The 22,509-nt window shown below is 34.9% G+C and overlaps 1 protein-coding gene across 1 annotated transcript in view; it reads right to left on the bottom strand.

Annotated features, from left to right (window-relative positions):
- Positions 1-597: 597 nt before the first annotated feature.
- The window catches only part of pdlim4 (PDZ and LIM domain 4), a 77,396-nt gene continuing 55,484 nt past the window's right edge, over positions 598-22,509 (bottom strand). Inside the window, exons 4-7 of the mRNA XM_073824260.1 lie at positions 14,644-14,843; positions 13,217-13,380; positions 7,211-7,364; positions 598-2,222 (exon numbers count right to left, since the gene is read on the bottom strand). Of these exons, the coding sequence (XP_073680361.1) occupies positions 2,018-2,222; positions 7,211-7,364; positions 13,217-13,380; positions 14,644-14,843 (723 nt within the window). The 3' untranslated portion in view covers positions 598-2,017. The remainder of the gene's footprint in view (positions 2,223-7,210; positions 7,365-13,216; positions 13,381-14,643; positions 14,844-22,509) is intronic.

The raw sequence follows: 22,509 nt of genomic DNA, 5'->3' as shown, positions 1-22,509 counted from the left end.
CTGAATTACAACAACTTTCTGTTTCATGGCGAAGGTTTGTCAGGCCGCTACGGACACACCCTTTAACGAAAACTCAAGATCTTCACAATTTAACATTGCACAGGGATTTAGATTACACTGACCAAATTTAGTGTTGATCTGAAAAAAAAAAATCTCTAGGAGTAGTTTGTTTACATACAACCTGAAAATGGCAAAAAAAGGCACAAAACGTATTATTATTATTATTATTATTATTATTAAAAATAACAGACGTCGTGTTGGGTTTCATACTTCGTACCAAGGGACTTTTTTGTAGTTATTGATGTGTTACATGTGTATACCAAATTTCGTACATATGTGTGAAACATAGCTCGAGGGGCACTTTGTTAATTTTATAGGTGGTGCTATCAAGCCATTTTGCCACACCCACTTCTGAAACCCATATCAGATGTACATTTTCATGACTTTTGGCATGTGTGCAAAGTTTCATTAGTTTTCAAGCATGTTTATGCCCCCCAAAATACGATTCATTTTGGAGAAGAAGAAGAAACCAAGCAATTCCAATAGGGTCCCCTTACACCACTGGTGCGCAGGCCCTAATAAATAGTTAAACCAGAGTTTTCAAGCAGTTTAAAATATTGCCTTTAATTTTAATCTGTTCCACACACAATGTTATTGTATGGCTTCACAGAACTCAGAACTCTGGACTGCAGCACACAAGCCATATGGACTATATTTATAATACTTTCATGTTGCTTTTTAGTAGCTGCATCTGTACACCATAAGCATTATTCATTCGTGTTCCACAGAAGAATGTCAGAAGGGCATGGAATGACAACATTTATCCATTAAAATGACTATAAGTAACTGTTTTCGCTTTTCCGTTCGCTGTCATTATGTTGAAACATGATCTGTTAGCATTCAAATTATTTACAGAAGGTTCTTAGTACAACAAAGTAGAGTTATGTGTTACACCTTTTTTTAAACCCACACATATATATCATTCATAAGAAACTAGAAAAACAAACATTTCTCATTTTTTACAGAATTTACAAAAGCCTCACCACTTAAAGAAAAGCCCAAAAAAATAGAAGCATATCTACTTTACTATTCTGGTTTCGCTTTACATGAAGTCATCCAAACCATCAAAATAAATCTAGTTTAAATCACATACTGTACGCAAATATGCAAACACAGTTTGAGGGGTGATAGAGTTACCTAGAAAGGTCTGTGCCATTAAGCCAAATGTTTTCAGGTAGCTAGCTTTATGACAGAAAACATGCTGAATAGATACAATGGTGGTATGTGTGGCCTGATTTAGCAATATTCTCTTCAAATGGTTGCTTCACCATGATGACAGCCAATGTGAACATCTATTCTGAGAATGCAATGCATATTTGCGACAGAAAACGATGCCATTAGGTGTTAAATCACATTCACATACATATAGCATAAATTTGCTCTGAGCCAATCAAATGCAGTTTTCCCAATGCAGTCTCTTTTTCTTCAGTTTATGGCAAAGATAAAGATAGATTTGGTGATGGAAGCTAGATCATCAAAAGAAAAACACACGTCTTGGCTTCTTAGCCAAAGAATAAACACGCCGTCGCAAACTTTCTGAATAAATGAATAGCATTTCCATTTTCCACATGGCTCGAGACATTCTTCGTGGCCTTCTTGAGCACCTCAGTTCACCACAGCTTTCAGAAAAATAAATCGCTGGTGTGCCACTGGAATTTAGGTGAACAGATGTTCTTCTGGAACATGTTGTTTGGTCTATTCTGTTATCTTACGTTTCTTCTTAAAGCAACACCAGAACTGCTTTGTACGAATGTTAGGAAGGCGGTCTAACCTAGGAATAAGTGCTGCTCGATTTCAGTACGAGGTTAACTGCAGGTTAACAAACTACAGATTGTGAATCCAGGATTAAGTTGAGCAGGGACCGAAAAATTAATTTCAGTTTGTTATTCTCGTTTCCATTTCTCCAAGCTGAATCCTCAAAGAAAACCTGATTGTGTTTGGGTTAACAAATGTGTGTTTAGACCAGTTCCACTTTGGAGTTGGGATACACGGCCACCACGTCGTATCCCTCTGGAGGCTGCACACGGGCCTTGGCGTGGGTCTCGCAATACAGATTCTCATCGATGAAGAAATATCCTCTCTGCTTTAGATTCAGCCCACAGTCGTCACACACGAAGCAGTCGGGATGATAGAGCTTGTCTCTGGCCTTCACAATGGTTCCCCTGTTATAAGATAAGATAAGACAGTTCTTAAATGTCATTTATTATAACTGACTCTTCTTGGATTTTATTGTCAATGGGAAATAATAGTGTCCAAACGGACAAATCTTTTAGAGAAACACTTTTAAGGAGTTTAATATTCATGTTACAATGTGCTGACAGACAAGACAGAGCAAGCTACTTTTGTCTCAGCTTTCAGTTTTTCACATTTTTAAGAAATGTAAACAATAAATAACATTGCATGTCTCTTTACCAGTTATAGCATGAAATAAACATGATTGAACATTAGAAGGTATCTGGTTTCAGCCGCAGAAAGACATCAGTACAATTTTTTTCAAGTTCAGGTACATCATTGTTAATCTACAGTCGTGGCCAAAAGTTTTGAGAATGACACAAATATTAGTTTTCACAAAGTTTGCTGCTCAACTGCTTTTAGATCTTTGTTTCAGTTGTTTCTGTGATGTACTGAAATATAATTACAAGCACTTCATACGTTTCAAAGGCTTTTATCGACAATTACATGACATTTATGCAAAGAGTCAGTATTTGCAGTGTTGGCCCTTCTTTTTCAGGACCTCTGCAATTCGACTGGGCATGCTCTCAATCAACTTCTGGGCCAAATCCTGACTGATAGCAACCCATTCTTTCATAATCACTTGTTGGAGTTTGTCAGAATTAATGGGTTTTTGTTTGTCCACCCGCCTCTTGAGGATTGACCACAAGTTCTCAATGGGATTAAGATCTGGGGAAGTTTTCAGGCCATGGACCCAAAATGTCAACGTTTTGGTCCCCGAGCCACTTAGTTATCACTTTTGCCTTATGGCACGGTGCTCCATCATGCTGGAAAATGCATTGTTCTTCACCAAACTGTTGTTGGATTGTTGGAAGAAGTTGCTGTTGGAGGGTGTTTTGGTACCATTCTTTATTCATGGCTGTGTTTTTGGGCAAAATTGTGAGTGAGCCCACTGCCTTGGATGAGAAGCAACCCCACAAATGAATGGTCTCAGGATGCTTTACTGTTGGCATGACACAGGACTGATGGTAGCGCTCACCTTTTCTTCCCCGGACAAGCCTTTTTCCAGATGCCCCAAACAATCGGAAAGAGGCTTCATCGGAGAATATGACTTTGCCCCAGTCCTCAGCAGTCCATTCGCCATACTTTTTGCAGAAGATCAATCTGTCCCTGATGTTTTTTTGGAGAGAAGTGGCTTCTTTGCTGCCCTTCTTGACATCAGGCCATCTTCCAAAAGTCTTGGCCTCACTGTGTGTGAAGATGCGCTCACACCTGCCTGCTGCCATTCCTGAGCAAGCTCTGCACTGGTGGCACTCCGATCCCGCAGCTCAATCCTCTTTAAGAGACGATCCAGCTTGCTGGACTTTCTTGGACGCCCTGAAGCCTTCTTAACAATGCAGTGGAAAGTTTTCTTCGGGATTAAGTTAATTTTCATGGCAAAGAAGGACTATGCAATTCATTTGATCACTCTTCATAACATTCTGGAGTATATGCAAATTGCTATTATAAAAACTTAAGCAGCAACTTTTCCAATTTCCAATATTTATGCAATTCTCAACTTTTGGCCACGACTGTACTCTTCTGTCTGGTTTGTTTGTCAGACAAAATGGCAGGTTCAGCATTATGATTGGTCAGACTGCCAGTCAATCAAACTGTAGGCGAAGGGTTCCTTTCATCACAATTAAGAAAGTATATTTTCCTTACAAGATTTTCAAATATATTTTCAATGTAAAAAGTTTCTTTCTAAAAAATAAAATAATACATAAAGTGAACATTGGTCAATTTGATGTCTACGATAAAGTAAAAAACGTACATCCTCTTGGGTAGAGTTATATGCCGATTTTTTTTTTTTTGGGGGGGGGGGGGGGGGGTCAACCTACATGTAAATCTAAATTGTTAATGCCAGATGTAGCCAAATTAGTTTCTCAAATTAGATTTGTTTTGGTTCAAATCATTATTTTTTATTTGAAAAATCGGAATAAACATTTTTTATGACATCATAAACATCCATACACACTAAAAGTTATTTTTTTTAGAAACAAGAAATTTAACATGTGTTCTTAATTTCACCATAAACAAAAGCTAAATTAGCTATAATCTGAAAGTAGAATTATTAAAAAGTCTGTTGTTTTATTTCATTTCGTTTACTTACTATAAATAAAGACAACTTTGAATGACTGTGATTTACTGTGATCACTTACTGTGATTTGAAAAAACAAATAAGCATTCCATGTATGCATGATATGTTAGGATAGGACAATATTTGGCCAAGATACAATTCAAAATATTGAGAAAATTACCCTTTAAGTTGTCCAAATGAAGTTCTTAGCAATGCATATTACTCATCAATTTTTTTTTTTTTTTTGATATTTACAGTTGGAAATTTACAAAATATCTAATATCCCAATGATTTTTGGCATTAAAGAAAAAGTGATAATTTTGACCCATACAATGAAATTACAATATATTGTAATGTACTAACAACAACAAAACTGGTTTCTTTTCATTTTTTTTTCTACAAGGAAGTGATGCTTTTGACAAACAAAGAAAAACTGGTTTAAACCAGAAAACCATGATTGACAGTCATTGAGCTTGATTGACAGGCGATCTGACCAATCATAAAATCCAAACCCGCCATTTTGTCCGACAAACAAATCAGGAGAGTAGATTAACTTTGTAGAACTTAAACTTGGAAAAACTGTGTGTATTGACATCTTTCCACAACACATTAAAGAGACTATGGCATTTATTGTTTGATTTTTCTAAAAAAAGACAAAGGAAAAGCTGAGACCTTGTTTCATACCAGAAGTAACCTGCTCTGTCTTGTCTGTCGGTGTGTTTTCGGTTTCCTCTTTGCTCCGTGATGTAGCAACATAGCAACATTAACTAAGGAGGGCGGGTTTTTGTGAAGGGTCAATTGGACCAATATAAAAATGCACTTGAAATAAATTACATAGTGGTTTCCCTTTTTAATGTTTGTGTATCTGCAGAAATGTTTGACTGTATTTTTGCATGAGTTCTTTAAAAGCTATTCCAATACTACAGACTTTTATGGATATAAAAAGGCTTTTTATGATAATATGGCAGACAGCAACCATTTCTAAAGCAGGATTAGCCAGATGCTGTTTGATCAGTAGCAGAGTAAACGGTAAATTCCTGACTAATCGAACCCAACCTAGATATAAAACAGAAACAGAAAGCTACTGTTCTAGACAAATGTCTGTTATGTAAACCTGATGGCTGATTGGATCCATTTCACTAACCCAACTAACTGGGGAAAAAAAAACAAAGTTCTCCTGAACATTAAGAACAAATGTTTGTGCAGTAACGTTAATGAAATGTTTGTTTAAAGTTATTTGGTTTTTAAATGTTCTCAAAACGTCAGCACAAAAACGTTATTTACAGCTGAAGTCAAGCTTACATACACCTTGCAGAATTTGCAAACGGTTAATTATTTGACCAAAATAAGAGGGATCATACAAAATGCATGTTATTTTGGTTTAGTACTGACCTGGATAAGATATTTCACATAAAAGATGTTTACATATAGTCCACAAGAGAAAATAATAGTTGAAATTATTAAAATGACCCTATTCAAAAGTTTACATACACTTGCTTCTTAATACTGCGTTGTTACCTGAAAGATCCACAGCTGTGCTTTTTTTGTTTAGTGATAGTTGTTCATGAGTCCCACAAATTCTTTGGCTTTTCAGTTTTTTGTGTATTTGAACCCTTTTCCAACAATGACTGTGTGATTTTGAGATCCATCATTTCACATTGAGGACAACTGAAGGACTCATATGCAACTATTACAGAAGGTTTAAACACTCACTGATGCTCCAGAAGGAAAAATCATTCATTAAGAGCCGGGGGTGAAAACTATTTTAAATTTGAAGATTGGTAAGTTTTACTTATTTTGTCTTCCGGGGAACATGTAAGTATCTTCTGTAGCTTCTGAAGGGCAGTACTAAATGAAATAAACATGATATTTAGGCAAATAAAGGAAAAATGTACACATCCTCATTCAATTCAAAAGTTTTCACCCCCGGCTCTTAATGCATCGTTTTTTTCTTTCTGAAGCATCAGTGAGTGTTTGAACCTTCTGTAATAGTTGCATATGAGTCCCTCAGTTGTCCTCAGTGTGAAAAGATACATCTCAAAATCATAGTCATTGTTGAAAAGGGTTCAAATACACAAAAATGCTGAAAAACCAAAGAATCTGTAGGTCCTGAATTATTTTACTGAAGAACAGCAGGCAGTTTAACTGTTCAGGACAAACAAGGGACTCATGAACAACTATCACTAAACATGTATGTAAACTTTTGACTTCAACTGTATACATTTTTAAATGTAACTACGTGTTTTAGAATGTTTAGAGAACATTCAAAAGGAACATTCCCAAAATGTAGCAAAAAATAATATGTAATGTTCCCTTAACTCTCACATAAAACGTTTTAAAAACTAGACATTTTGTACATTCAGAACATTCTGAAATAATGTTTTTGTTTGCTGGGAATCCACCTCCTATCATTAATCTTAGTGAACAGTTTCATATTTGGAGGCTATAATATCTGTCAACAGCATTTACAATGGACACATTGTTTCACTCTTCTGTGGAACTTCCTTATCTGATGACCTCACTGTTTACTCAGTTTTAGTGGAAACGGTGGGAAAGTGCCAACAGCGGTAGAGTCACTTGCAATAATGTCTGTAACACCTGTGGAGTGGGAGGAACACATGCTGCGGCAGGTCGGCTTCATTAACAATTACATACTCAATGAATGTTAAAATCATTCATTGACAGCAAGTTAAGACTCAGAGGCTCATGCTCAAAGATATGGAAACAAACACATTGGCCTCCAAAGTCATTTGTTATGTCTATCCAATACTATCTAATGGCGTTCATCTGTTGCCTTTTCCCTGCATATATTGCTGTATATTTATACCAATTGATAAGAAGCACAAACATCATACTTACACAATGCCGTTTCCGCAGCGTGTGCACTGCGGCAGCTTCTGTAAGCCGGGGATGGGCGCCAGAGGAGCAGTTATGGGGCTACCCAGCTTTGGCACGGGGGATTTGACAGGTGAACGCAAGCCTCTGACCCCTTGTCTGTCCACAGGTGAGACCCCTGAAAGAAAAAAAAAAACTCAAGTCAAGGACACCGAATATTACAGTTGAGGTCAAAAGTTTACATACACCTTGCAAAATCTGCAAAATGTTAATTATTTTACCAAAATAAGAGGATCATACAAAATGCGTGTTTTAATTTTTTATTTAGTACTGACCTGAATAAGATATTTCACATAAAAGATGTTTACATATAGTCCAAATAGAGAAAATAATAGTTGAAATAATAAAAATGACCCCATTCAAAACTTTACATACACTTTACATACGCTTGATTCTTAATACTATGTTGTTATCTGAATGATCCACAGCTGTTTTGGACTCATATGCAACTACTACAGAAGGTTCAAACACTCACTGATGCTTCAGAAGGAAACTCAATGCATCAAGAGCTGGGGGTGAAAACTTTTGAACAGAATGGAGATGTGTACATTTGTCTAATTTTGCCTAAATATCATGGTTTTTCATTTCATTTACTGCCCTTCAGAAGCTACAGGAGATACTTGCATGTTTCTAAGAAGACAAAATAAGTTCAATTTAACCTGATTTTCAAATTTGATGGATCTCAAGATGGATCTCAAGATGGATCTCAAAATCATACAGTCATTGTTGGAAAGGGTTCAAATACACAATAATGCTAAAAACCAAAGAATTTGTTGGACCTGAAGGATTTTTCTGAAGAACAGCAGGCAGTTTAACTGTTCAGGACAAACAAGAGACTTATGAACAACTATCACTAAACAAAAAAGTTTGCGAATTATGTAATTAGATAACTTTTTTTAAAGTAACTACTAAAGTAATGTATTACTTTAAAAATTTTCAAATAAGTAATGCCAGTTACTTTGTTTTCCCATTTATTATTGCCATGTTAAGAGAAATCAGGAGTGCAGAGGCATTGTGTGCGCTGTCTAAACATGATGGTTTCTGTGGTTCTAGACTAAATGTCAACATGCATTTATTCATCTCACTTGCACGAAACAGATTCAGCATTCCTCAAAATGAATAAAAACAGTGAAAGGCAAACTCTGAATATGACACAAACCTACAATAATTAAATATGTAAACAAAAGAATCCCTAATGTATTTAGTTCCTTAGCCTAAGGCACATTCATTTAGCTTAAAATGTAAAGAGCTTTAACATTTGCCAAAAATAGAGCTTTTTATATTAAAAACAAACAAGCAAGCCCAGGCCAGATGAGAAACAGTAATGCAATTAACACAATTTGTTACTTTTTTAGGGAGTAGCACAATATTGTTATGCATTGCTTTTAAAAGTAACTTTCCACAATCACTGTCCCATTATGCTGTTCCACTAATTCACATACAAATTCACTCTTCAGAAAACATTTTTGAAAAGGTCTTATTTTGTGTTCTGTGACGTGTCATTTCTGGGTGAACTATTGCTTTAAAAAGTGAGAAACGACTCAAAATATGCATTTGGCAGCTGTCCCTGGTCAAAATTATTGTTTTTTCCTTTATGCGAAAAAGCATTAGGATATTAAATATATAAAGATCATGTTCTATGTTAATTTTGTAAATTTGTAAATCATGTAAATTTGGTTAATTTCCTACCATAAATATATCAAAACTATTTTTGATTAGTAATATGCATTGCTAAGAACGTCATTTGAACAGCTTTAAAAGCGATTTTCTCAATATTTAGATGTTTTTGTACCCTTAGATTCCAGATTTTTAAATAGTTGTATCTCAGCCAAATATTCTATCGAGAAGCTCTCCTAATCAGAGTTGGGGGTAACGCATTACAAGTAACGCAAGTTATGTAATAATATTACTTTTTCCAAGTAACTAGTAAAGTAAGGCATTACTTTTTAATTGACGAGAAAATATCTTACTTTCCCCCCATTTATTGATTAAAAGCTCTACTGTCCCCATGTTGAGAGAAATTGTAAGTAAGATGTTACTTTAGCTCTAGAATAAATGTGAACATGCATTAATTCATCTCACTCACAAAAAAAAAACAGATACAGTATTTCTCAAAATGAACAAAAACAGTGAAATTCAACGCAATTCTGCAATAATTAAATATGTTAAATAATACAAATATCCTTTATGTATTTAATCCCATTTTATTAACCGATGTCTTTGCTGCCGACCTTCGATGATCCAATTGATCCATGCTAATAAGGCAAAATTACTTCATAATCTAACATTTGTTTTCCTTTTTTTAATTGCTGAAGAATTGACATTTTTTCTTCTGCGGTCTACTGTACAGACGTCAATTTATTTTTCTCTAAGCCTTAGGCTTTTGGTGTGAAAAGGCTTTTACATTTGCCAAAAATAAAACTTTTTATATTAAAACAAACATAAACATGATTTTAAAAAATAACGCAAAAGTAACGTAATGCATTACTTTCCAAATAAAGTAACTAAGTAACAGAATTAGTTACTTTTTTAGGGAGTAAGTCAATATTGTAATCCATTACTTTTAAAAGTAACTTTCCCCAACAACTGATCCTAACAAACCATAAATCAATGGAAAGCTTATTTTTTCAGCTTTCAAATGATTACTGATGGAAATTGTCTTTTCTGGATGAACTATTGCTTTAAAAACTGAGAAACAACTCAAAATATGCGCTCAGCAGCTGCCCCTGAAATAAGAGATGGCCAGAAATGGTTGTCCTTCACACTTCAATCCCAAGTCTGATACTATTCTCCATGCAGACGTCGCTGAAAATCACGGGTGTGTGTTAGCTTCAGGGCACGGCTGGGGCTGAGCCATATGGCCAAGTCTGAAACACAGCTGCCAAGGCCTCCTCCTATCTTCTCCGTTTCAAGCCAAGCCTAAAACCAGGGCTGGCGTAGCATGAGCTCAGTGGAGAAAACCACCCAGCTGCTGGATGAGGAAACATCCGGGGAAAAAAACTGACGGATGAATGTTACAATGGTGCCCGCCTCCGTCATCTGACTGTTGCTGTGCCAAAGTGAGATCATTAACCTCTGCGTTATTCCCTAGGACTGCTGGGACACGTTACAACTCCAAACCTGTCAACGAATACCACTCATTACGCACTTAAACACTTGATCTCTGAGCCCTGTGGCTCTATGGGACTCTAATACAGCGTGAAAGAGATGGCAACGTGTAAGTATAGCGTGGTCTAGAAGCCTCTCTACGGGATCTGGCTTAGTCAAAACACATTTTTGGGCTAATATGACATAAAGCACAACATTTTAGGGGGCTTTTTGGCCTGCAAGAGTTTACAGAGTGATCTAGCCCAAAAAATGCAATGCATTTAATGAATAGATTTTTAAGAAGCATGACAACTGTAAAACATCACAACCCAGACCAGAACTAACTAACAAGCGACTCAAAACCAAGGTCAACAGGACATTTTGTTAGGTGTTTTATTTCTGTTTTGACCACAGATTTACTAAACAGGGCTAATTAGCTTAGAGGGCAATCCTGTAAATCCCTGATGGGAGTGAAATGTTTTGCAGGTGCATTTACTGACAATGCTCAAATTAACACAGGTGCAGCCGGATCATTTACAACTAACAATGCTGACACAAAATGGGTAAAGACTTGCTTTCTTAGGGCGTTAAATAATAGTGCAAATATCAATAAACTGACTAACTAATTTATGTTGCATGCATTTTAAATACTCCTCCCATAAATGTTGTGTCTCCAAAGGAAACTCCTACATGCATAAAAAAACTAACATTGCTAATGTTTCATGCACATCTTTAATAAAAACTGATAGTATACTGTAAAAATTACTGTGATTTTAATAGTAAAAGACTAAAAATGCTACAGTATAAACCTATTAATTGGTTAACAGTAAGTTCCCCTACTATATATGGTGAGAAACAGTGTTGGACATTACAGGTCATTTTATAGTATAATGCCGTTTTTGGAAGTGGAAAACTGAATTTACAGTGAATAACTGTAAACTTCCCAGAATTCTGTGTGTTACGTTTCACATTTGATGTTTTTTGTTGAAATTACAGTTTTTTCCTATAAAAGGGGTACAAAAAAGATGTCAGTACTTCAATAGGTTGGTATATTAACATTATATCAGTTAATGAAATTAGTGTTTAAGGCGAGATATTGGAGGTGAAAAAATTAACTAATAGTTATCGCCTCACTTACCCAGATGATTGATTACATTGATAATTAAAAACATTTTTTGTATTACAAGTTTTCTAAAATGTTATGTTTAAATATGCAAATGAGCCATTATTTAATGAAATATGTGCTAATTTGCATACATTTCAAGTACAAAAATCTAAACACTAGACGAAGTCAGTTTCACAATTCTTGTTTAATTTTTTTGACATATTAGAGTCTAATGTTTTTACAGAAGGAATTTTTTTGGGGGGAATAAAATGCTGTATAAAATCAAGCAAAGTATATATGAACAAATTCCTCTGTAAAAACCTTCAGGATATAGACAGCGATAAAAATATAAATGTAAAGTTTGGTGGGTGTAAGTGCTACTGAAGTGGAGATTTATTGCTTCGTGTAGGAGAAAAAAACTAATTTTGAGAAACTGCCTTTAAAAATATGGAATGTAATTGAAATCTATTGACACAAATAGATAAAGTGCTATAAAAGAAACACTTAACAGTGTCTTTTGGAGGTTTTCTTTCCACTAGTCTGAAAAAAAAAAAAAACACTATGAAAAACCAAAAGCTCAAAATCTCAAACTTGACAGGTGCATAAAGCTTTTGCCTGCAGGGTCTTCCCTTAAATGTAGTTTAGAAGTTAAATCTGTAAAACCTAAAATGTTGCTGCCATTTTTTTTACTGTAAATTTTACAGACTTTTTATACAGTGTTTTTAATGCCAAAAGAGGTCTTGTGCTGGTGCAAACTGCTAATAAATTTGTACCCAAATGTTTTAACTGGCTGTTAATGTGCCATGTTGGACAACATTTTTACTTTCGGACAAATTGCAAAGACCATTTACAATAAAAAGCAGATATATTGTGCTTAACTTTGCAAGCATACAAGCTTGAGATTTCATTTGAGTGACTCATGGATGTCCCACACTTTCGAGTGACACAGCAGCAAATAATGGAAAATCTAATTTTGTTTGGTTTTTTGAATAAACAGGCTTCATTATACTATGATCAGTCCAAAAAAAAAAAAAAAAAAAGGATCCAAAATCCTTGTATTTAAAAAAACAAGACAAATTCTGACATTGCGGTCTCTATTGACCCTATTGAGGTTGTTTTGAACCTGTATTCTTTCCAGCTGAATGTTTATTAATGTTTGAATATTTGGAAGTGCAAATATGACTTTATTTCATGTGAGATACAAGTTATTTAGACTAAAATGTATAAATTACAAAATTATAGGAAAACATACACTGAAAAAAGGCTATATGTGACCATGGACCAATAAACCAGTCATAAGCATGGGTATATTTGTAGCAATGGCCAACAATACATTGTAAAGGTCAAAATTATCGATTTTTCTTTTATGCCAAAAATCATTAGAATATTAAATAAAGATAATGTTCCATGAAGATATTTTGTACATTTCCTACCATAAATATATAAAAACGTATTTTTTGATTAGTAATATGCATTGCTAAGAACTTCATTTGGACAGCTTTAAAGGCGATTTTCTCAATATTTACTTTTTTTTGCACCCTCACATTCCAGATTTTCAAATAGTTGCATCTCGGCTAAATATTGTCCTATTCTAACAAACCATACATCAATGGAAAGCTCATTTATTCAGCTTTCAGACGTTATATATATATATTGAATATTTTTCGAAAAATTAACCCTTATGACTAGTTTTGTAGTCCAGGGTCACATATAGGACATTACCGGTAATTAACAATTTCAACATACATTCTGTGAGAGAAACAAAAAGTAAAACTGACCCCCATCCTCAGCTTCCAGGATGCCCTGCAGGTATTTAAAGGAGCCAGATTGTTTGGGAGCTGACACAGGTTCCTCATAATCCTGCAGCATCCTGTAGACGTCTGACTGTATGTCAAAACCATTGCGGTTGCCTGATGAATTCACTGGTAGTTCAGGGCTGAAACTGAGAGCAAAACACATCCAGATCATCTTTCTCTGCCAGAAACATCTGCTATTGCCATATGTTTTCATACTGAGCTAAACTCTTTCTCAGTGCATCACGTTATTAATAAAAGATGAATGAATGGAAGCCAATGTAATTGGCTTAAAAATCCAATTACAACACTTTTGTTAAAGTTCGAATCAAAGTAAATCTGCATAATTTATTAAACGTGCAATTGTTAAAGCTGGAAATCATATTTGAAGTAAATTGCAAATAGTTTGATGAGTAATTTCTGGCTTGGGGAAACATTTCAGGTAACACTTTGCACCTCTTAGGACTTTTGTAACATTCCTTTAAAGGTCATTTCGCCAATGACATTGCTTCATGAAATTATATGCTTCAATGGAAAAATAACAGCACAATCAATTACATAATCTGTTATTGACAGATTTGATGAATTTTAGGTACTGCTACAACTACAGAATATCAATAGTTAACAATAGGTAAACTTGCTGACATTGTGCAAACAATTCAGTTATACTGAATGCACTTCAAGTGCTTGATCCCAAACAGAGCAAATTTCTGAAACTCATATTAATTTTACGAGCTTAACAAAAATTGCCCTAATAATAAAGAACGAGTAGGTGTGTCTTTTAGGTTGTATGCATTAAGATCTTTGAGTGTACTGAGGCAGACACTCTGCAGGATTTTCCTGTAGCAAGTTTCCATAAGAGTGATCAGTGTTATGACAACTTCCACCTTAAGTACAGGAGGAATTAATAAACAGTTGATTTGTCATCTTCTGAGTAAACAGTGTGTTTTACAGGGAACCAAATGCTTTTCAAATGCTCTAGTGTTTCAAAAAACACTCTTGGGTGTTTTGCAAATATCAGTGCAGCAGATGTTCCCTAAAGACTCTTCACTCGCTATCCAGTTCAAACATGAACTCATTTTTACATAACAATAGGCATGAGGAGCTGTAATATCTTCTAGTCTGAAGTGTTTATTGTAGTGTAGTGCTCTGAGTGAAGACAGGACCTGCACTGTAAATTTCCAACATGGGAAAGATGCTCAAAATTGCTTCCTTGATAAATCACTGTGTTTCTCACAGCCTTGTGAGGATCATAAATATCCGTTTTTGGCTGTTGCAGGAGCACTGCAGTTTGTGTTGGCTAGAAGTTAGCAGTGTACAGTTAATGTGAAATCAGAACTGACCTAATTTACCTTACGTGCCTAGTCCCAAGAAAAAAAATACTGTAAAATAACTGTAAAACCTGTGCATACCTGTGGGGGGAGCCCAGACTGAGGCCTGACATCTGCTTCTGTAGGGTCCCATTGCCATTATTGTGCGAATACAGGCCGGCTGGATTGTTGTACATGGGTCTGGAGTTGCCGTTGTTGTAGGGCACACCGCCTGTGATGGGACTCTTGGGGGATGGACTCTTGGGAGTGGGGCTATAGCCGCTGGTGATTGGTCGAAAGGTCTGTGAAATAAAAAAAAAAAAATTTGACTTGAATTGCAAAAATGTCAAAATTCCGGAGCAATATTGCTGAAATATTAGTAGAATTGGTGGTTGAGGTTTATATGATTTATATCTCTGATGAGATTTGACTGTTTTCAGAAAAGTTAAGATCTGTCTAGTCCTGTATAAAGGTTTCCTGTATAATGTATATTAAAGTATTGTTTATAAGCTTTGTTTATAGCAATAACCAAGGAAATGTTGTTTTTCTGCTGTTCCATAAGCGCCACCTGCTGTCAGATAGAGAATTTGCATTTTCATTCAGCCCCTCTGCTTTTATGTAGCATAATTTCACAAAGCTAAAGTTTTTGTATCAAATGCATTTTCCTAACAAGGTCCAGGGCCCAGTTGCATGAAAGCCCTTAAGCTAAGAAATCCCTTAGTTATAAGGTTAAGGGTCCCCTTAGTGAAACTTGGGTTGCAAGATAAAACCTAAGGGTCAACTTAAAGGATAACTGTTGCCAAAATGCAACCTGGGCTGTTTTTTTTACTGTAAACGAGACAAACTTATATCTAAAAGCATAATTACGACAAACGAGCCGTTTTTGAGATTGACCGTGATTTCGTTTTGTGGTCAATGGCCGGTAAATGGGAGTACTAGGGGCATAACTTTGAGCGCATCAAAATCGATATTTTTCCAACACTAAGAAGGCTCGACACACCATGAAACTTTGCTCGAAGTATCGCCTGGGTCTCTACACATGAACTCGAGCGTTGAGAACATTGTTTGTGTACACAGAGTTTACTAAAAAGAAAGGTTTTGAACAACTCACTTTCACTGTTTGGGTTTCCGCTCGCAGCCATCTTGCCAGTCAAGAAGTGTCGATCTCAGAATGCGAATGAATGGACTCCATAGGACGAAATATTAGGCTTATATGAGGCTCTTTTAACAACTAGAATTTTAATACTGTTTTTCACTTGCGACAAAACAACGAATTAGCCGTGCATTTATATGGAAATATGCTTTAGGAGCTATCCATCCTCGCATTCGGAGATCGACACTTCTTGACTGGCAAGACGGCCGCGAGCGGAAACTCAAACAGTGAAAGTGAGTTGTTCAAAACCTTTCTTTTTAGTAAACTCTGTGTACACAAACAATGTTCTCAATGCTGGAGTTCATGTGTAGAGACCCAGGCGATACTTCGAGCAAAGTGTCATGGTGTGTCGAGCCTTCTTAGATTTCGATTTTGATGTGCTCAAATGTATGCCCCTAGTACTCCCATTCACCGGCCATTGACCACAAAACGAAATCACGGTCAATCTCAAAAACGTCTCGTTTGTCGTAATTATGCTTTTAGATATAAGTTTGTCTCGTTTACAGTAAACAAAACAGCCCAGGTTGCATTTTGGCAACAGTTATCCTTTAAGGAACTTTAAGGCTGTCATTGAGTATTTCCCTGAATTATCTAATTGTCCAAAACAGCTCCCTTAAATCATTTCAAACTCAGTATCTGCAGGATTTTTAAAATGAAATGTACATTTTATAAGCTATTAGACTTAAGAATTTTTTAAAGATCTGCAAAAATAAAATTAAAATAAATTTTTTTATGTACATTAAGAAAATCAGTCGTATCAATTATTATTTCAATTAAAATAATTTTTATCAATCATTATATAAATTATATAAATTAAATAACAACGTGAATATATTTTACTGTGTTAAATGTTTAGAAAATTATAATGCATTATCTTGTCGATCCACCAATTTACAACTGTTTCAGAAAGACCTACAAATAGCGGTTTTCCCGGTAATGACTGTACACAAAGCAGCACAGAAACGTGCAGTGCTCATATTTAATTATTAAAAGGTTTCTATTAGGTTATATTTCTATTTCGTTATGTTCTGTTTATTGTGAAATGTAGTAACTATAGCAACCCTGGCGCCCATTGCCGTATGTTGTCAGAACGCTTAGTATGAACACTAAGGTAAGGGTGACAGTTAAGATGTTTGTTGCAAAGCTCTTAAAGAAATCCCTTGCCTCAGGGATTTTTTCCCCCTCAGGGATACTGTTAAGTCCATTTACTTAAGGACTTTTATGCAACCGGGCCCAGTTTCACAAAGAAACATGCAGCATTTTGTCTGAGGAATCATTGCCACTTTTTCATTTATAATTTGTCTTAAAGGGATAGTTCCCCCAAAAATGAAAATTTGATGTTTATCTGCTTACCCCCAGGGCATCCAAGAGGTGACTTTGTTTCTTCAGCAGAACACAAACAAAGATTTTTAACTCAAACCGTTGCAGTCTGTCAGTCATATAATGGCAGTCATTGGGACCCATGGCTTTGAGAAACATACACAGACGAAACCAGATTAAACCCTGCGGCTTGTGACGATACATTGAGGTCTTAACACACAAAGCAATCGGTCTGTGCAAGAAAATGAACAGTATATCATTTTATTTATAGATCATCATAATTACTTGTGCTTATCCTGATTGTTGCAACCGATTAAAAACGAAAAGATTACATATGCTTGCGTGAACTCACCCGGGAGTTTTGACTTTTCACAGACTCCCAACAACTTTTAAGCCTGATTGACTGAAGTTATGGTTGCTTGCTCTTCGTCACACACCGGCTGTTGTGAAAGCGCTCAGGACAGCTGGACATTGCGGTGGACCAGAGGTAACCAGAGGTGGACCTCGGTGTATCGTCACGAGCCGCAGGGTTTAATTTGGTTTTGTCTGTGTTTGTTTTTTTGACTCTCAAAGCCATGGCTCCCATTGAATGCCATTTTATGACTCACAAACTGCAACGGTTTGAGTTAAAAATCTTTGTTTGTGTTCTACTGAAGAAACAAAGTCACCTACATCTAGGATGCCCTGGGGGTAAGCAGATAAACATCAAATTTCATTTTTGGGTGACTATCACTTTAAATTTAATCTTGTTTAAAGAACTGTAGGAAAATCGTATCGTTAAACCAGTATTGTGAATTGTACTGCATCATTACATCCCTACTGATTTGTGATGACTGTACAAGTCTAGCATGATCCATGATTGGATTGAACAGTAAAACAGCCTCTGACAGGTTTACAGATCTGACATGCACCCAGTAAACAGCTTACTTACAAATATGTAAATATTTACGGTTGCACAAATTCTCATCATACACATTAGTCAACTCAGCGCTTGAGTACAAGTTGTAGCAGCTATTTTATGACATCAGCAGTCATTTAAGGAAACGTATTTGTGTTATCCTTCGCAGACGGAGTGGAGAAGCTTTTTTGGTTAAAGAGTTGGTCTAAAGTAGTGTATTTGAAGACTTTAAGAGAAAAGAAGAAACTTTATCCAGAATGAATGACTGCCTTGGCAAACAAGGATGAATAAATTCTAGTGAAAATTAATCAATAAAAGTAATACATTGTATACATACACATGACGTACATCGATAGAAAGACAGAAATATATTTAAAATATCATTACAAAGACATATTATAAACATATTCATTTTTATAAATATTGTTTTAATAAAACTGCATGAATAAATAAAATATACACTGCCTTTCTAAATTTTGGGATCATTTTTTTAAAGATTTTAAATGTTTTTTTTTTTTTAAAAGTCTCTTATGCTCATATAGGCTGCAAAAAAAGTAATGTTGTGAAATATTATAACAATTTAAAATGATGGTTTTCTATTTTAATAAACTTTCAAATATAACGTATATCTGTGATGCAAAGCTGAATTTTCAGCATCATTACTCCAGTCTCCAGTGTCACATGATCCTTCAGAAATCATTTTAATATGCTGATTTATTATGAATGTTGGAAACAGTTGTGCTGCTTTATATATATTTTTTTAAATCTGTGATACTTTTTTCAGGATTCTTTTGTGAATAAAACGTTAAATCTAATATAAATATTAACAGTCAAAAACATCAAATGTCACATTCAAATGTCAAAAACTAATTTCCATTAAAAGACATGATTCTAAAGCTTTGGGAATCAAGAGATGAATAAACAAATGAATCTTGAATCATTGCTTTTCAGTCAATTCCAGTAAAAATAACAGTATCCGAGTTTGGAATGAAACAAAGGTGAATAAATAATGACAGAATTCTCATTTTTGTGTGAATAAACATGCACAACAAAGCAGTGCTCTGTATTTCAGCTCCACAGCAGGGGGCAGAAAGATCAGTCTGTAAACCACATTTTCATCCCTTTTAGGAAGAGGTTCTGTTTTCTGTTGACAATGAAAAAGATCTCACATCCCTCTGTATTACGGTACAAAATGTTCCAAGGGCAACAAGTCAGTATGAAGATTGCATTTCTCATTTTTAGTGGACAGAAGCCAGCTGTTCTCAGTCGCTCACTTACAACAATGTGAGACTATTTCTATGCAGTAATATGAATGATTTAATATGCATCTTATCATGTTATTTGTTCCCTAGAGGGCCACTTATAAAGTTAAAAACCGAATTCTTTGCCACTGTATCTTTGTAAAGACCCTCACTGAATATGAAATACGATAGAGTGCATGAATTGCAGTTTTAGTTCCAACCTCCCCATCTAGTTTCTATGTAAAAATGCATGGCAGGTTCACAAAACAATTCACTCAGTAACCCTGTTGAAAAAAACAAACAAAAACAGCATATGCTGGTTAGGTATGTTTTGAAGCATGGCATCTGGTTTAAGCTGGTCCTGAACTGATTATAATACTGGCCCTTTAAACCAGCTCAGGACCAGCTTAAACCAGCTGCCATGCTTCAAAACATACCTAACCAGCATGTGCTGTTTTTTTTTTTTTTCCAACAGGTAATATGATGCTCAAACGTAAAGATTAGACTTAAATGATCAGGGATAAAAAATAAATAAATAAAAAAAAAAACTTGCAGGGCAGTTTGTTTAATGTCCACAAAATAAAAATGTGTCTTGCTCTTTTTTTTGTATTGAGAAAGATGTCTATTAACATATTCACTGACATATTACTCAAGACTTACTGATATTAAAAAATAGTAATTAATCCTCTGGTTGTGTTCGGATTCCTGTCACACCTTTGCTGTTCCCGGTCAAAAATGACTGGACTCATTTATTTGAGAGTAGGTACCTCATTTTTTGAGTGAAAAAACTTTTTTTATTAATAATTTTCACAATATTAAACAAAACATTTGCACCGTTTATCACACCAGTGTGCTTTGATGTTTAAATCAGGAAATTTGCTTTTAAATGCTTTTATTTTATACAAAATAGCAAAAAGTTACACTTGTGGTGTTCCAAGTCAAATATGACCGGACTCCAAACAACTGCTTATAAATCTCTCATTATGCTATATTATCACCAAATATTGGATTCTATTTCCAACTTGTTTTTTTTTTTTCATTTAGGACTGGTTTTGTGTTTCTATTTGCATCTGATTAATCGTAAGCCTCATTCATCTGATGAAAAAAAATATTTTATGAACAATTTTCACTATATGAGATAAAACATTATTAAAATTAAAACTAGTGTGCTTGAATGTTTAATGCAAAAATCACACTTTTCAAAAATTGCCAGCCATTATGCACATTTCTTAATATTAAGCCTAAAATATGTTTGAATGTCACTATTGATAAGGATTGTATGATCTTTGAATAATATCGGTCTCTAAATGCAAGATATTTAAAGTGTACCTAAAGTATTGCAATATTTCCATTTTAGCACAATCAAATATACGTATATAAGTATATCTTTAGTTGGACTTCAGCACTACTTTTGTACAATCAAAGTGGATTAAGTGTAGTATACTAAAAGTACAATTGCAGAGTGTTTTTATTAAGTACATAATATCTAAAATGTATTTGTAGCACATTTTTAAACACATTTTAGAATATTTATTTTTGACTAGGGACATCAATTGCTTTTATCTTAGAAGAGCATGAAAAATGGTTTATGACAAACTGCTGAAATTAAAATATTACAATTTAATTTCTTGCTTCCAAGAGGAGAAACACAGTGTACAACAGCAACATTTAAAGTTTCTGTTACGTTTACAATAGATAGTGAATGACAGTTATTTTTGTGTTTGATAATTCTCATCTTTGCTTAAGTTTTATACCTTCAAATAAATATTCAGAGCATACAGAAACATATTTGGGATAGAGATATGAGTAATACGAGGGATGAGGTAAGATCCTGACACTTGTGGGACGCCAGATATTCATAAATCAAATTCTGCTCCATTAGCAATATGATAAGGCTGCATACAACCCATTTTATCATGGTACTCATGATAACCCCCCAAATTACAATTTAAATATATATTGTATGCTATAAACAGTAAATCTCAATTAAATATATTTTTGAAATAAAAAAAAAATATATTTAGTTTCAGCCATCATATACCAAAATATATTTTAAAATGTATTTCAGGGGCAAGAAAATACATTTTCAATCTTACTATAGCCTACATTTAGGCTAAGTGCAATGGTGAAACGGCCTACTAGATTGTGTTGTATGTTCAAACCTTACAGACAACAAGTAAAGATTTGCTTCAAATGTGGCATAAGCGAATGCATTTTCTTGGGTATAAATACATAGAAGGCAAACATACATATTTTCAAATGCTTGTAAAAAAATTAGGGCTGTCAATCGATTAAAAATTTTAATCACGATTAATCGCATGGTTGTCATGAGTTAACTCGCGATTAATAGCACATTTTTATCTGTTCTAAACGTACCTTAAATTAATACTTTTTAAAGTTTTTAATACTCTAATCAACATTGGCATGGACAAATATGGATGCTTTAAGCAAATATGTGTTTATTATCAGTGAAACCATACTTGACATAGAGCATGAAGACTAACTTGTTTCAAATGTCATAGATGTTTTTCAAATAACTTGTTCATGTCTATTAGACACATGAAAAAAGAACATAGAAACACCAGGTTCCCATTACTGCTCTTTCTTTGCACTGAGCAATTTACTTACACAAGCCTGTTTACATTATTTGCAGGACAGAGCAGCTCACTTCTTCTGAACATGCAAAGTCTACATTTATTATTACATTTGTTTGCTTCTCGGTGCCCACATACTGTCATTTAATGCAGCCAAGTTCTCAACAAAACTGTTTCCATTGTTTTGATTTAATATTTCTGTTATCAGACAACCAAAGTAATATGAAATAATAACTGAAAAAAATCCTGAATTATGATCATGATTCAATCACTGAAAAGAATCATTTACCGGCATCTGGACATAAGTCACTATTCCCTGCATTATTATCGTTGTTTTTAACTTCCTGTTTGAATGCCTTCAGGATCCTTTGACTTTTTAGGAGTTTAGCCATTTAAAGTTATGTGATTCCAAAAACCTGCTTCTTTTATTTTTTAATGTATTGTTTTGGTTATAATGTACTGATTGGAGAGCCTGGTCTCATGAAAATGCGCACTAGCACGACTTTCTGTTTCTATTTGGCGTGCTATTAATAAGCTGAAATTAACTTTGGCGTGCATATAATACACCGTTTTCGCATGCACACTCGTATGTGGCTTTACGCATCAACCCCACAGCACCAATCCTAACGAAGACCGACTCCGCTTGCATTCATTAAATATGCCAGAAGTGCCGGTACGCACGAAAAAGTGCAAGTACGCAAAAGGATAAAATACAGTCGTGCCTGCGTACCGGCCCACTTCAAGCACTGGAAGCAACATAAT

The sequence above is a fragment of the Garra rufa genome, chromosome 19, assembly GCF_049309525.1.
Source record: "Garra rufa chromosome 19, GarRuf1.0, whole genome shotgun sequence".
NCBI lineage: Eukaryota > Metazoa > Chordata > Actinopteri > Cypriniformes > Cyprinidae > Garra > Garra rufa.
Note: the sequence above shows the minus strand (reverse complement) of the source record. Positions and strands in the feature narration are given on the sequence as shown.